The following is a 16,422-nucleotide window of genomic DNA, read 5'->3' as shown; positions in this document are numbered from 1 at the left end:
GGGTTATTTTAGGACCCCTAGGCAGTAAGGGTCCGCGATAAGACCATATCACGGAAGTTAACCTCCACGATATTGGTGTGGCATAGAGGCTAACCTCCACGGTATTGGCGTGCCATGCCAGTGTTTTAATTTTGTTCGGTTGTATTTTTTTTCACTTGGGGTGAAGGGTTTTTGGTCTTTTTATCCCTTGTATGACCTTTAAATATAAAATAAGCCTTTTTTTACAGTTTTCAAAGTTCAAATTCTACTTTATTCATTTTTAATTTTCACCCAAGAAAGTTTAACGGTTTTTCAAGAAATCACTATTCAGGACTACAAACTTCAAATTGACTTCAATTTCTTTTGTATTCCAGGTATGTTTCTCTTTCCTAAAATTAAACGGTGCTGGAATATTTTCGAGGCAGCGGCGATCTATTCTTACAAAATTGATCTCCTACCCCTTCTCATTTAGTTTATATCTTTTTTCGTACTCAACGAAAGATTTATGTTCTTTTTTGGACTATCAGTTGCATATTTTGACTTTGAGATGTACTTAGTTGGTTTTTACACTGTGACACCAAAATTTGGGATGATTTATAATATTATTGCTATGTATTTTTCGCTAATATTGTATATGTGTGTTCGACTTCGTTCTAACCTTGAGTATTGGTGTTGTTTCTTATTTCATATCAGTTTGAGAATTGACTTACTTGTTAAGGCTTGTCGCGACAAGTGTCATCATGATCTTAATTTTTGGATCGTGACATTAAAAAATGCATATATAGTCTACTCGAGGAAGGTTCAACATCTACTATCTATACACAAAAAATAACTTTAACCCTATATAAATTGTGTAATTTTTTGCCGAAGCACTAGCTCCGCCCCAATACTATCAAAACATTGAAGGGTCATCTGGTAGGAGAAATAAGGAATTCCAAAATTAATTTTAAGATAAACTATCCCATATTTAATTGAAATAAAATTTATGAGATAACTCATTATTTCAAGATTGTAATATTAATTTTAATTCTTTCATAAAAGTGAAATAACTAATTTTGGAATAAGTAATGTCGAAATTAGCAATGCCAACTTAACTTATTTCCCAATCAAACGGCCATCCACGGGCACTAAAAACTGGATGACGTGGTAATCTACTATTTGGTGAACCGACGTTGAAGGGAGAAAAAGAGAGAGAGAGAGGAAGCAGTAATACAACCTAAGCGAGTTGAGATTACTCTGGAATTTGCAAGAGCTCCCAACAAACCATGGCTTACGTCGAGAGAGGTAAATCAACCTCCCTTTTATTTCATCCTTTTTATTTCCTTATTAACTTTTCCATCGGAACTGCTAGGGATACCTCCTCTTTTTGGTTATTTTGGCGATATTTTACTAATTCCAAAATTTTCAATTTTTGATTTGGTGATTTCTTCTCAATTTGTCTAATAAAACAAATTCTGGGGTTTGTTAATCATTTTCCTTTCATACTTAGGGTCGAAAATTTGATCTATTATTTTTTTTCTCCTTTGTTTGGACGCTGTTCTTGATATTATTGTAATTTAATAAGCAATTTCCTTAGTTCATTTGACCTAAAGATATTTTTTGTTTGATTGAACCCTTTTAGATCCCAAATAAAGTTCCTGATCAAATTCTGGAGATGATTAGCAGCGACTTGGATTGCTAAATCTTTTTATTCAGTTTATTTATGGTTCCCTTTGACAATTTATGAGTACCTTTATCTCTACATTCAATCAAATCACGGAAATATGATTCGAATAATCATTTTGTATTAATTTTACTATTCATAATCTCTGACTTGATTATTATTAGAAACAAAAATTTCTAAATAGGTCTTGTCACCGTGATTTAAAGAAATCTAATGAAACCTACCCTAGCAAGTTATGTTTTAGATCTAGTAGTAAGTTATGAACTTGTTCCCTGTCCATGAACCTGTGCAATCTACATATCAGATAGCATATCGTGGTGGTAAATCCTTGGAATGAACTTCATTTGGTTATTGTAGAAGTGCAATAAATGTTGTGAACTTGTTAGTTAATGTATATTGATATAGCTGTATCTATGATGTCATGAAAAAAATTTGTTTGAAATAGTGATTTTTGTCTGGGAAGGAGTGCTAGCTGGTCAAAAACACGCATATTCAGAAGATGCTTATTATGGAAATGAGGATGGGGAGGTGGATGTATGGGCATATTAGGAGTGATAAAATTAGGAATGAGGTTATTCGAGGTAAAGCGGGAGTGGCCTTTGGGCAAGATGAGGGAAGCAAGATTGAGATGGTTTGGACATGTGATGAGGAGATGCGTTGATGCTCCGGTGAGGAGGTGCGAGAGATTGATGTAGTAGGTATGAAGAGGTAGGCTAAAGAAGCATTGGGGAGAGGTGATTAGGCAGGACATGACGCAACTTCAGATTATCAAGGACACAAGGACATGAACTTAGATAGGAGGTATAGAGGACACGTATTAGGGTAGAAGGTTAGTAGGTAGTCGAGTGTTGACTTGCTTTTTTTGAGTTTTGTCTTCTTGGTTTTTGTCGTTGTACCAGTTGTATTTCTATAGTTCCTGCTTTTAATATCTACCATTATCTGTTGTTTATTGTGTTTTAATTATCGCACTCTTTTGTCATTGTATTTGTTCCTATCTTGAAGGCTATGCACTACTTCCCTCCCGAGTTGGTATGCCTTCTTCACTATTGTCTTCTTCTTTGTACTTGGATTTGTCACACTTGAGCGGAGGGTCTTTCGAAAACTTCTCTACCTCCACGAGGTAGTGGTGAGGTTCGCGTGCACTCAACCCTCCCTAGACCCCTGGGTATGTTGTTGTTGGTGTTTTACATTCATGGAAATGCGGTGTCTCAGTAGGCTCATCTACCCGACATGATAGATGAGGATGTACCACATTCATTCAAAGTAATTTGATCAATATTTGAGACGAAGAAATGCCCACAAGAGTTTATGCAGTAGAAAAATGCTTAACAAAGTGAAAGACAAGTTTTATAGAACAATTGTTAGTCTAGCGATATTGCAAGGGATTGAAATGTGTCAGCCAGATGAAGATCATAAATATGTGGATACTAGTATGGATGTGAGATTGTACAATGCACAAGATTAGAATTGATAAGACGATAATGGCTGACAAAAAGTGAAAATAATACACACAACAGATAAAATGAAAGAATGATACATGAGATGGTTTTTGGATTAGCACTATGTGGAGTTTCAAATGTAGCAGTCCATGGGTGCGTAATGTGGTGATTGAAGTTGCTAAATGGGACATGTTGAGATTTTCTCAAAAACCTACAATTTGTCCTTATTTGGTACAAACTTAAACTGTTAGTATAATATGATGGAAGCAAATTCCCTTATACCATACTACTAAGAATTAAGGGTTTGGTGGCGGTTGTTGTTTCCAGACTTTTATTAGGTTCCAGTAAGGATAAAGTGTGATCTTGATGGCCAATAATTTGAAAAAGAAAGTTGCATATATTAGTTGATGTTTTATGTGTTAGATCCAGATGTAGACGTTGACCATTTTCTCCTTTATCCTGTAGCATTGAAATTGTGGTGGGAAATCTTGTGCTGATTTGGAATATCTTGGGTTATGCCAAGCTAGGTTGCTCGAGCTCTTCAAAAATATCGACGGGTGCATGTCAGATCCTCCAAAAGTAGTCTATTTTTGGAGGATCCGATACAAGTGCGGCAACATTTTTTAAGAGTCCGAGCAACATAGATGCCAAGTATTGTGAAAGAATTAATGTTCTGTTGTAATGAAGATGAGTTGTAACAAAGATGTGGGACTCCGAATGTTTGCTCCACTAGCTCTCAAGTGGGTCATTTGGAGATGAAAAAACATGGTTGGTTTTGAAGATGCTGAGTTGAACTTTGTAAGGACCCGTTTGACCAGAGATATCCCAAGTAATATTTGACAAGAAGTGTTTGGCCATATAATTTGTCATTATTTGGCAAATATTTTTTGGAAATAATCCAAATTTCCAAATACTAGAAAAAACAAGTTTTCGGGCCAAATTCTATTATTTGGGAACTTTAAAAATTTTAACTTTACCCGAACTTCTATATTTTATAAAAAATATTCCACCATTTATTAATCCCAACTATCATCTATGCGCCAACCAATCGCATTAGTAAACTTTGGTATTTGACTCAAGTATGTAATAGTATTGTTGCATGACACTAGTTAAAAGTAATGTAAATAGAAAAATTGGTGCTCTTTTGTGAGTTGAGAAGAATTTGGTAGCTCCTACCTTATTTGTGAAATTGTTTATTAGGAGGTTGGAGCTTATAATTTATGAGTTAAATTTTTATTATGGAACTTGTTCATTATAAAATGATAATACAAAGATATGGATAATTTTAATAGTTTTTAGAACTTATGTTTATATATTTCTTAAAAACGTCTAAACATTTTTCTCAAAAACTATGGCCATCACATGGTGGAACTTCACACTAATCTTGACCCAAAAGTGATTTGCCAAAAGCATTTGGGAATCTATGTCCAAACGCTGGCTAAATTTGAGGAATAACCTCGTATCTCTTATTTCGTTTTGGTGCATCGATGAGCTTTCTTTTCGGAGAGATGATTGGGTGTCGTTTGTAGAAAACCATAACTATGATTGGGTATCGTTTGTAGAAAACCATAACTTTTTGGTATACTTCTTGTATACAGCCGTCTTCATGCCCACATTATTAATAAAATATTTATTACTTTATCCAAAAGGAAAAAAAAGATGTGTAAAATTTTGAGAACCTTTTATTATAGAAAGCTGCTAACCTTTAAAAAGCATATTATCTACTATAATATTGAAATGAAATGTGCTCAAATGTAGCCAAATGGACATAGAGGATCAATATAGTCTACTACAACTACTTTGGGATCGAGACTAGTAGATCGATTTGTGTGGTTATTCTCAACTCATTTATAAATTTGCTTGATAGCAAAAATGTTTCTGAGCTTTTGTGTGCTAAGCACTTGTTTTGGCTGATTCAACTGACCTTCCTTAGCTTCTTGCCAGAAGAAACTTATATTCTTGTCTGGATCCTAAGTCAGTTAGAAAATCATGCAGCTACGTCGTGTCTCTGTCGGTTGGTCTTCTTATTGATAAATTTATTCTGTCACAGGAAAACAAAATGCATGATGTTTTATGTTTGGATACATATAATATTGTGTGAGCGCTCCTCATATAAGCACCTCATTTTGTAGGTGTGGTAAAATCCAAGCGTTCTATATGGCGATTGAAGACTATCACTGATTTTTGTTGGTCCATCATCAACTTCATCAGCGTGTTTTTTGTTACTATGTTTTCGGTAATGATGTTCTAATTCCTGGTTAAGAGCCACATATATGTTGGTACCATGCTTTTGTAGACTCTATTGATTACCTTAATACCTTCACAGATGGAAAAAACAGATGCATATAGAAAAGGTTCAGGATCCAGCAAGAAGTGGGATGGAGGTGGTCCAGGAAGTGGTCCATATGGTGGTGGTCCGCGTGGGCCGCCCCGTGGGTTGGATAATGTTCGAGGCATTGATCACAGTATGTTAATTGTTTTCTTCGATTTTTTGGTGTTTGCTGAAATATTCTTTGAAATTACGGAAGAACACTGGAAAAAATGTCTTTTTTTTTGGAAAAAATGTTTTTATATGAAGAAGGGCATTTGGTTATTTTTGATAGAAAAGCTCTTCTTTCACTCACAATTTATGCACTGATCTTCCAAAAAAATTATGATCGTCCAAACTTATTTTGCACACATTTTTTTGGAAAATATTCATCAACACTTCCTCCTAAAATAGCTTTATAAGTTATTTGTTTATAAGAATTTCTGCTGTTTCTTGATCCCACCACTATTCCTACTGCAGGTTCTCTTCCTGCCTGTGGTTCTTGCTGCGGATAAATGCTGCCTATGTCACTTTTGAGAATCTATAATTTGGCTCTTATTCCATAAAACATATACTGAATTGCATGTAGATTTCTGCACTTATGCTTTTATTCAAAACTTGAAAGTGTGTGAGTTCATGTGTCCCTTTCATCCTGAAGCTTGAATAAAACTCAAATTAGTTTTTTCTTTTGTATTTGTACATTCCCACGCCTTCTTTTAAATATTTAATTTCTTTAAAAGAAAAGAAATTTCTTGTTGAATATGAATAATTGGCTAGCATTGTAGTTGAGGCCTTCTCAAATATTCGGCCCATTTTTCTCTAGTGAAATTTAGAAGCATATGACTCTTTTCCATCAAACCTTGATTAAAATTCACATAATTTGATTCTAAAAAAGCTAAACGTGACAAATAGCTAAACGTGACAAATAGTTTAGGACAAAAGGAGAACTTCATAAACCTCATCAGACGTACATAAAATGGAGCCCAACTGGAACTATCTAAAGTTTCTGATAAACTAAATATCGGGCATCAGCAAACAAAATGTCCTCTGGGTGCTATGTTCGCGTAGCCGAAATTTGAAGCATGCAAATTGCCAAACCCGGGTTTCGAGAAGTCCACTGGTTTCTTTCTCCTTTTTATCATGGAATCTTTGCTCTTTTGAGAAGTCCACTGATTTCTTTCTCCTATTTATCATGGAATCTTTGCTCAAGTGGTTGAGCATGTCTATTATCAATTAATAGATTGCGGATTTGAGTCATGTGGCAGAGTTAGTACATTATTGATCTTCTAGGGTTGGGGTGAAAAAAAAACACCCCAAGCATATTTTTTAAATTTTTTTTTTGATAAACAACATACTTTTCTTTTATAAGTACATTATTGATCTTCTTGAGTTGGGAAGAAAAAAGTTACCTCAAGCATACTTTTTTATTAACCTTCTTTTTACTTTAATCTTAAATATATGATATGATGATAGTTATGCGAAAGCTTTTCATAGGATAAAATGAAAAATAAAAATTAATTATTTTTAGACTTAGGAAGTATTTTATTCTCTTTTAAATAAAATAGTAGAAAATTAGAAAAGCGTGGATATGCCATCGTGAAAGCTTTTCATAGGATAAAATGAAAAATAAAAATTAACTATTTATTATTTATAGATTTAGAAGTGTTTTATTCTCTTTTAAATAAACTAGTGGAAAACTAGAAAAGTGTGGATAACTGAAACAAACTAAAGCGAGTACTTTAGCTCTAATAAAGCACTCTTTGTGATTCCTTAACGAACTCTAACCCTAGTATTCTTGCTGCCATCAATATCTCTTGCAATGGGTGGTCAGCCTCCGCTAGAGGTTGCTCTGCTCTCTTTGACACTCTAAGCACCTACTCTTATTGCAAAAATATGCAGATATGATATGCCAATACACAAACAACGCCCCTCCCCTGAACATACCATTTCAAGAAATAAGTGATTTTCTTACATGGCGAACCTCAAGTTATATGGGAATCTTCGGAGGTACAACAATTGATTATTCAATGAAACCTTTCTTATGTCATACTTGGAAAGTTTTTGTATGATAATCCAAATATTCTTGAGCTTCGCAAGGTAATACCTTTACATAGTTGGATCGAAGGCCCACACAATTGACCTGATTGAGAGAAAATATATAATTATTGTTGATCTTTTTTGAAAGATTATGTGTAGATTATATAGATCCCGTCCTATTCCTAAAGGTTCATAATTACTATTGCTAGATGAGACCCTTGTGGAATTCATGATTCACCATGAAAGAAGAGATTTCAGTTGCAATAACATGGATAAGCTTTTCAGAGTTGTCTCCTAATTTCTTTGCTAGCTTAGTTGTTTCTCACTTGCAGTGGCAGTGGAGAAACCTCCTATTATGGCTATGACAAAACATAACAAAATTAGATCTAGCTGTGCTAAAATTAAAATGAAGATGGATCTACAATTACAACATCCAATGAGAACTAAAATTTTAGAGGAAGATGAGATCGCAGGAGAAACCAAATCTAAGTGGATCAATATCAAATATAACTACCTCCCTAAATATTGCAAGAACCAAAAATTACAAGGACACAATGAGATGCAATGTAGATCCATACATCCAAAATTGAAAAAAAGAAAAATAATGAAATAGCCACAAACCAAACAAATGGGAAAGTGATTGGTAATATTCAAAAGAAGCAAGAATGGATGCAACAAAGGAACACATATGCAAAAGATAAAAGAGGTAGGATATTACACAAGAGACGAACAAAAAACATGGAAAAGATAATGAAAAACAATTAGAACTTATAATTCCTTTGTTGCTCCACAGCACATCGAGAAAGAAAATGTAACGTCCTAAAAAATTTAGGCCTAGGCAAGAACCATGCTTCAAGTATAGATAGGGTAAATCACTAAGTTTTAATAATATAAGAAGGTAGTTGGCCATGTACCAAAGCCCCCACGCTTCATGCCCTTAACCTAGCCAAAACCTTCCTTGTCGATCGATTTCTAAAGTACTGATTAGCTTCAAACGAGCATAACTTTAAGATTTTTGATGTATATTTGAGTCTCAAACCCACTAAATGATAGATATTTGAATTATATTTCCAACACATCTAGTTTTTCCTTAATCCAACATCGGAGTTAAAGGTTATGGCTTTTTCAATAAAGAACTGCTCTACAGTGAGATACCATGAGCTTAAACCACGACCGTGGTTACATGTTACGACCATACAATGGTCTTGTCTGATTGAGACAAACTCAACATCTGAAAGTTGACAAAGTGTACCCTCATTCCACAAGAGGAAAGCATGATTGTTCTTTAAAACCTAGATTCCTAAGCATGATTGTGAGTCCCATAGATGCTCACAATGCTACCAGCAAACTATGAACCAAGGTACAATTGTAGGTAGATCCCAAGATCGTATCAAGGCTTGTCTGATCTTGTTTAGAGAGCTCTCACCAAGATCCCAACTATGAGAGCTATCCACTACCATAGGGTGGTCCCATGATTGTGTGAAGGTTTCGTACGTCCTTTTCAGCAGTTTTCATTTAAGAAATTTTAAGGGGCATATCAGTTTCTTCCACTCTTTTAACATTAAAAATACGTCATTTTAGGAACTTCAAGGGTCATTAGTGGGGTTTATATGATCCTAAGATCTTATTACTTAGAATATTATCTGATACTAGTTTCAAAAGAGAAAAAAGACGATTTATTTTCCCCAAGGCAACTTAGGGTTCATCTTCCTTAGGCATCTAAATCTAAAGAATTCTTTAGGGTTCTCTTCTAAAGGTATGTGGGATTTCATCAAAAGGTTATATTTCATTGAGTCCCAAGTTAACCCAATTCTCCAGTTCAGTTCCTTCTTCGTACTTTAGGGTTTATGACTATTGGTAAATTTATTGATATCTCAGTCCTTTGGTGTCATTGAGTTATAATTCCTGAACTAGCATAAATTTTAGTTTTATTACTTGACCATGATCCCAAACTCTAGTAGCATTGTAAATTCCATAATTATGGGACCTGAGTCATGCAATTCTATAATTGCTTTCAGTTTACAAAATTGATATAGTAGTTGCATTCTTTAGAGATGGAGGGTTATGAACACCTGATGACCTAGGATTTCATGCATATACTTTTGGATGCTATATTTCTCACTTTACATGTTTTGGTTTCTTGAGATAGTACATTTATTTCAATCATCAGATTATAACCATCGGCGAGCATTGCAGTTATTATTGTCCTTTAGTTGGGGGTAGTACTTAGCATCGAGCAAATGCAGGGATGAAGGCTCATCTGATAGTTAGGATGACACTTTTAGTAAAAGTCCCTATGTCCCAGAGCTACAACGTCACCTTAGGTTCTAAAGGTTCATTACTTAGATCAGGCTTGACACCTATGTCCTTTTAGATATCAGTTTAGTGAATCCATATCAATCAGTGTTCGTACCCTATCAAAGTACTGAACAACCTTCTAGTTTGGGTTATAGGTTGGACCCTAACTCAGATTAAGGTATGTCGGTTATTTGTAGCTCCCATAGGCCACAGTTTGCAGTTCAGATTTAGATTTCTTGCATGACCCTTCAACTATTTAGTTCATTATGCAACATGTGTTTATTACTTGGTCTTGCATTTAGTTCTCTATGTTATATATATACCATGTTCAGTTTAGATCAGTTATTTCCTATCTCACATACTCAATACATTCAAAATACTAATTATATACTTTCTTTTACGTGATATTATCTTATAATATAGGTCCCACGCTCAGCACCTACATCACACATAGTACGATCTCATCCCATAACAACACTAATTTTGGTGATTCCTCATTATGTAAGGAATAGATTCAATATTTTATTTTATTTTGTCTTTGTCGTTCCCATTTTCAGATAATTAGGGTTAGCTGGGGGCTTATCCAAGCATCTTATCTACGTAGAAGCTTTTTAGACTTATAGTGAGATGTTCAACTTTTGATTTCAGTCTTGTTTAGTTATGATTTGATTCCTTTGAATACTTAATATATTATCCAGTTCATCTACCACATAAGTGTTTTTATCAATTATTATCTATATTTTTAGTGTTTTATAAGGCCATAAGTTAGCTTGGTATCACTTGTTATTCTAAGCACCGTGTTACGACTAGAGGGTAGCCTCGGGTCATAACAAACTTGTTATTAGATCAATATATTTCAAGTGTCCTAGGGTGTCTAAAAGTTACATTGAATAGATCTTATTCATGAATATGAAGTGCCCCATACTTATAAGTGAAGAGCTATGAGATATTTTAGGAAAATTTTTACTTCTTTTATGTTCTTATCTTACGATAGAGTGTGAGCTCTATTAAAACCTTCTTATAACTTGTTCTCTACATGTTTACAGAACATACCTCTGAAGAGGACCAGTAGAAAGAGAAGTGAAAATGAGAGAAGGGTGGATAATTAACAAGCACCACCAGCTCCAGAAAAACCAGCTTCCTTTACAGCCTTACCCAATCTATGACCTCTTAGAATAACTAACCTGCTGTGGCACCTGCCAACCCAATAGTGAATGTGGCAACAACCAATATTTGAGACTTTGCTCAAACAAATCCCTCAGTGTTCTTTGGATTCAAGTCTGAGGAGGATTCATATTAGTTCATGGATAGTTTTCAAAAGGTTATAGAGATTATGGGTATTACCCCAACTGAGAGTTCCAACATGGCTACATATCATTTATAAGGGGTAGCTCACACTTTGTATAAGCAGTGGAAGGATGATAGGGGTACAAACACAAAACTAGTAGAATGAGATGAGTTTGTGGTGGTATTTTTGGACAAGTTCTTCCTGCTTAAGTTAAGGGGTGAGGTGCAGAAGTTCATAAACCTAAAACAGAGTAGCATGAGTGTGAATGAGTATTCCTTTAAGTTTACTTAGTTGGCAAGGTATGCTCCAACTATGGTTGCTGATTTAATTTTGGACATCGCATGAGCAAGTTTATGTTTGGTGTTTTTAAGGATGTGGTTAAAGAATGTAGGAATTCTATATTGGTGAAGGATATGGAAATATCTAGGTTGATGGTCCATGCTTAGCAGATAGAGAAAGAGAAAGCCAAGCATAAGGAAAGAGAGAGTAAAAGGGCTAGAATAAGTAACTTTAGTTCCTCTCAACAAAGGTTAGATGGTGGAAATCATTCTCTGTTCTATCAGAAATGTGCAGCTCGCTCTAGCTTCATTTTTTGCTAGTTTCCCAGTGCCCAAGTTTAGGAAAAACCATCGAGATAAGGCACCAAGCTCTAAGTCCTAGGGTAGTGCGAGCAATGTTCGTACCAATTTGGTATGCAAGAAATATGGTAGGAACCATAAGAGTGAGTGTATGACCGGTAGTGATGGGTGTTTTGGGTATGGAAAGATAGGCCACAAGTTTAGGGAATGTCCAGTGGCTTCCCAAAAAGGTAGAGATGCCCATCAGCAAGGCCAGTCCATTTCTTTAGTAGCTCCCGCAAGGTGCCTCTCTAGTTCAACTGGTAGGAACTATTAGAATGGGTTCTATGCTCTTCAGACTCAACAAGATTAGAAGGGTTCTCTTGATGTAGTCATAGGTATGTTATAGGTTTTCCATGTTCTGGTCTATGTATTATTAGATCTTGGAGCTACAATTTTCTTTGTAACTCTGTATATAGCAGTAGGCTTCGGTGTTAATCTCAAAATACTTTTAAAATTTTTCAGATTCTCTACTCTAGTTGGTGACTCCGTTATAGATAAATAGGTATACATAAATTACCTGTTATAATTTCCCAAAATGTTATGCAGTTGTTCTTGTAGAGTTAGACATGGTATATTTTGATGTCATTATTGGATACACTTTATCTATCCCTTGATTGATTGTAGGAAGTTAGTAGTCCAATTTTAGTTTCTGTGGAAGGGTAGTACTCAGTGCCTATGGGTCAATTTATCTCTTACCTTAAGGCTAGAAAGTTGATCTTCAAAGTGTGCATCTATCATTTGGGTTAAGGATTCAAAGTACAAAACCCTAACTCTTCGGTACGTTTTAGTGGTAAATGAATTTCCAAAAGTATTTCCAGAACACCCAGAGTTCCTCCCTAATGGGAAATTAACTTTGGAATAAATATCTTTCTATATAATCAACTTATTTCAATTCTACACTAAAGAATGGCTCTATCCGAGCTTAAATAGTTGAAAGAGCTATTGAATGACTTCCTGGATAAGGGTTTTATCAGGCCTAACATCTCTCTATAGGGTGCTCTAGTTTTTTTTCTTGTGTAAGAAAGATGATTCTCTCAGAATGTACATTGACTACCATCATTTGAGCAAGGTCACAATAAAAAATAAGTATCCCTTACCAATATTGATGACTTATTTGACCAACTTCAGGGTGCAAGTTGCTTTTTAAAGATAGAACTTCGATCAGGCTATCATTAGCTCAGATCCAGAGAACCCGACATTCCAAAGACAACCTTCAGAACTCAATATGGTTATCTTTAAATCTATTGTTATATTTTTTGCACTAATCAATTCTCCTAGAGCTTTTATGGACATTATGAACATGGTGTTCAAGCAATACTTGGACATATTCATTAAAGTCTTCATAGATAACATCCTCATTTATTCTCAGAGTGAGGATGAATATGCGAATTATTTGAGAATTATCTTATAGACTCTTAAGGGTTTCTAGCTATTAGCCAAATCCAACAAATATGAATTCTACTTGAAATAAGTAACATTACTTGGTCATGTTATTTCCTGAGAAAACATTTGGGTTGATCCTAAGACTAAAGCAGTAAGAAACAAGACTAGACCTATTTCTCCAGTAGATATTAGGAGTTTATTGAATTTATCCCGCTACTATATATGGTTTGTCATGAGATTTTTCTCTATTGCCTATCCTATGTCCAGGTTGACTCAGAAAAAGGTCAAATTTCAGTGGTTTGATCCTTGTGAGAGGAGTTTAAGACTCGACTCACTACCACTCTGGTTTTAACTTTGCTCGAGGGCTTAGATGGTTTTGTGGTTTATTTTGATGATTCCAGGGTTGGACTTGGTTGTGTGTTAATGCAGAAGCACAAATTTATAGCATATGCCTCTATAAAAATCAAGCCTCATGATAAAAACTACTCGACTCATGATCTAAAGTTGGAGCAGTGGTTTTATCCTTAAAGATTTGGAAACATTACCTCTATGAGGTTCATGTTGACGTGTTCACCGATCAAAAAAGTCTTTAGTATGTGTTCAGTCGGAAAGATTTGAATCTTTGTTAAAGAAAATGGCTCGAGTTGCTAAAGGATTATAATATGAGTGTTTTGTACAATTCAGGTAAGGCCAATATAGTAGTCGTCGCTTTTAGCAGATTACCTAAGGAGAGTGTTGCTCATGTAGAGGATGAGAAAAAAGAACTAGATACTGAGGTTCATAGATTGGCCAGGATAGGAGTTCAATTGGTCGACTCAGTCAAAGGAAGTATATTGGTCCTGAATGATTTGGAAGCCTCGTTAGTAGTTGAGGTTAAGGAAATTGAGTATAGTGATCGTATTTTTCTTAAATTAAAAGCAGTGGTCTAAAGTTAGAAGGTTAAGGTTTTCACCTAAAGGGGAGATGGTGTTCTTTCCTATCAGGGCAGACTTTGTATTCTAAATGTTGATGAATTGAGATAGTGAATATTAGTAAAGGCTAATGGTTTTTGGTATTCTATTCACCCAGGAGCCACTAAGATGTACTATGATCTACGATAAGTCTATTAGTGGAATGGTATGAAGAAGAATATCAGGAATTTGTGACTAAGTTCCTAAATTTCTAGTTGGTTAAGGTTGAGCACCAGAGACCTGGTGACATGATTTAGGACATTAATATTCCTACATAGAAGTGGGAGGTAGTGAACATAGACTTTGTTATATGGTTGCCTCATAGTCATCGATAATAGGATTCTATTTAGGTCATAGTGGATAGAATGACTAAGTCGGTCTATTTCCTGCCAGTAAACATTTTAGATTCATATGAGGACTATGCCAAAATCTACCTGAAGGATTTGGTAAGATTCCATGGAGTCTTATTAACTATCATTTCAGATAGAGGTACGTATTTTACCTTTCAATTTTGGAAGGCATTCAAGAAGGGTATTTGTACCCAAGTTTATCTCAGTACAACCATTCACTTGCAGACAGATGGCCAGGTAGAGAGGACCTCTTAGACTTTAAAGGGCATATTGAGACCATGTGTGATTGATTTTAAGGGTAGTTGGGATGATCATCTTCCTTTGATTGAGTTTGCGTATAACAAAAACTATCACTTTACTATTTATATTGCCTCATTTAAGGCATTTTATGGCAGGAGGTGTAGGTCTCATATTAGTTTGTTTGAAGTTCATGAAGCTTCATTGGTAGGGACTAACTCAGTCTATGAGGATATAGAAAAATTTTGGCTGATTAGAGAGAGTTTGAGAATGACTCAAAGTCATCAGAAGTCCTATATAGATGTAAAGAGGAGGGAACTTGAGTTTGCCATTGGTGATTTTGTCTACTTGAAAGTCTCACCTATGAAAGGGGTGAAAAGGTTTAAGAACCAAGGAAAGTTCAGTCCCTGCTTTATCGGTCCTTATTAGATTATAGGTCATTTTTGCAATGTAGCCTATGATTTAGATTTGTCGGTGAACTTAGCAATAATGCATCTAGTCTTTCATGTTTCCTTGCTAAAGAAGTGCATTGGTGATGCTGCATCAGTTGTATCCTTATAAAGGTTGGCGTGAAAGATAGATCTCTCTTATGAAGAGGTTCATATTGAAATATTGTTCATAGATTGAGGAATAAATATGTTTCATTGGTGAAGGTTCTTTGGAGAAATTAGTTGGTTGAGGGAGTGACTTGCAAAGTGGAGACAGACAGGATAACCAAGTATTCCCACCTTTTCCCTTCAAAATCAGTCCCAAATTGAGGTAACAGTTTTCTTTAATTAATTAATTCTTTCCCTTAATGAACTAATTCATTCTATCTTATGTTACCCAGCTATTCTCATGCCATAACATACGTCCATGAGTTTGAGTCAGCCTATGTTTCAGCTATCGATCTAATATGATGTCAGTGTTCAAATCTTAGAAATTTAGCGTAGGAATTTCAGATATAGATAGTGTAAAGGGATTCCAATAATACTGGGAGAAGTGGTGAAGAAAATATGGGAATTGCAACTCTTGTCGCCAGGATTGGAGTACGTAATCAACACCAAGTATGTCTCCTTGCATGACATATTGTGTCATAAAAAAATAATATGCCTCCTTGCATGACATATCTTTTCATAAAAATGAATATGCCTCCTTGTATGAGATACCCTTTTCATAAAAGAAAACCCGTATCGACAAACTACGATTTTGAGCTATGGGTTATCTAAACTCAAGCCTTCTTCAGGTAACCAACTAGCACTCTTTAAGCCCATTTTGAGTTTTTTAAAACCATGCTTCATGCTTACAACACATTCAATGCTTATCCTGTTAATGGTATATCATCTCCGGGTATCGTCATAACCAAACTTGTAAGTTATTCATATCATACCACATCGAATTCGCCCTTCTCATTCAAAAACATACATATGACCACCGAAAAGGATTCATCAAATTATATGAAAGTTCTTATTTCAAAAGCATATGAAACTAATGTAAACACACTCTCTTTTCAAGACTTTAACACATGGTGATCAATTCAGTGGTTAATCACATGCATTTCTTTCGGTTAAAACACAAGAGCCTTTAGTATGAGAAATAACCCTTTGAAAACATGCAAACAACAATGCATAATGATTAAATAGGCATTTAAAACTCAAGAATCATCCTCATTCATAAACCAGCCCCAACATTAGTTATACATAAATCTCATGATAAAAAAGGGGCTTATAATTCATGCTCTCAAACCCAATCACAATTCATACCATGCAAAGACCATAAATTTCATCATGGAAAAGGGAATTTCACAAGTCACATTCATAAATCACCTTTCAAACATAAATCATGTATGCACAATATTATAAATCAAACTTATGACATGATAATTATGTAC

General features: G+C 35.0%; 1 protein-coding gene across 1 annotated transcript; it reads left to right on the top strand.

Moving 5' to 3' along the window:
* The first annotated feature begins 641 nt into the window (after positions 1–641).
* LOC107867796 (selenoprotein K) lies at positions 642–6,082 on the top strand. Its single transcript, XM_016714219.2, has 4 exons — positions 642–1,263; positions 5,214–5,317; positions 5,408–5,546; positions 5,870–6,082. The coding sequence occupies exons 1-4, from the start codon at positions 1,245–1,247 to the stop codon at positions 5,902–5,904; spliced, it is 297 nt and encodes a 98-aa protein (XP_016569705.1). The 5' UTR covers positions 642–1,244; the 3' UTR covers positions 5,905–6,082.
* The last annotated feature ends 10,340 nt before the right edge of the window (positions 6,083–16,422 follow it).

This window comes from Capsicum annuum, chromosome 4, assembly GCF_002878395.1.
Source record: "Capsicum annuum cultivar UCD-10X-F1 chromosome 4, UCD10Xv1.1, whole genome shotgun sequence".
In the NCBI taxonomy this organism is placed as follows: domain Eukaryota; kingdom Viridiplantae; phylum Streptophyta; class Magnoliopsida; order Solanales; family Solanaceae; genus Capsicum; species Capsicum annuum.
Note: the sequence above shows the minus strand (reverse complement) of the source record. Positions and strands in the feature narration are given on the sequence as shown.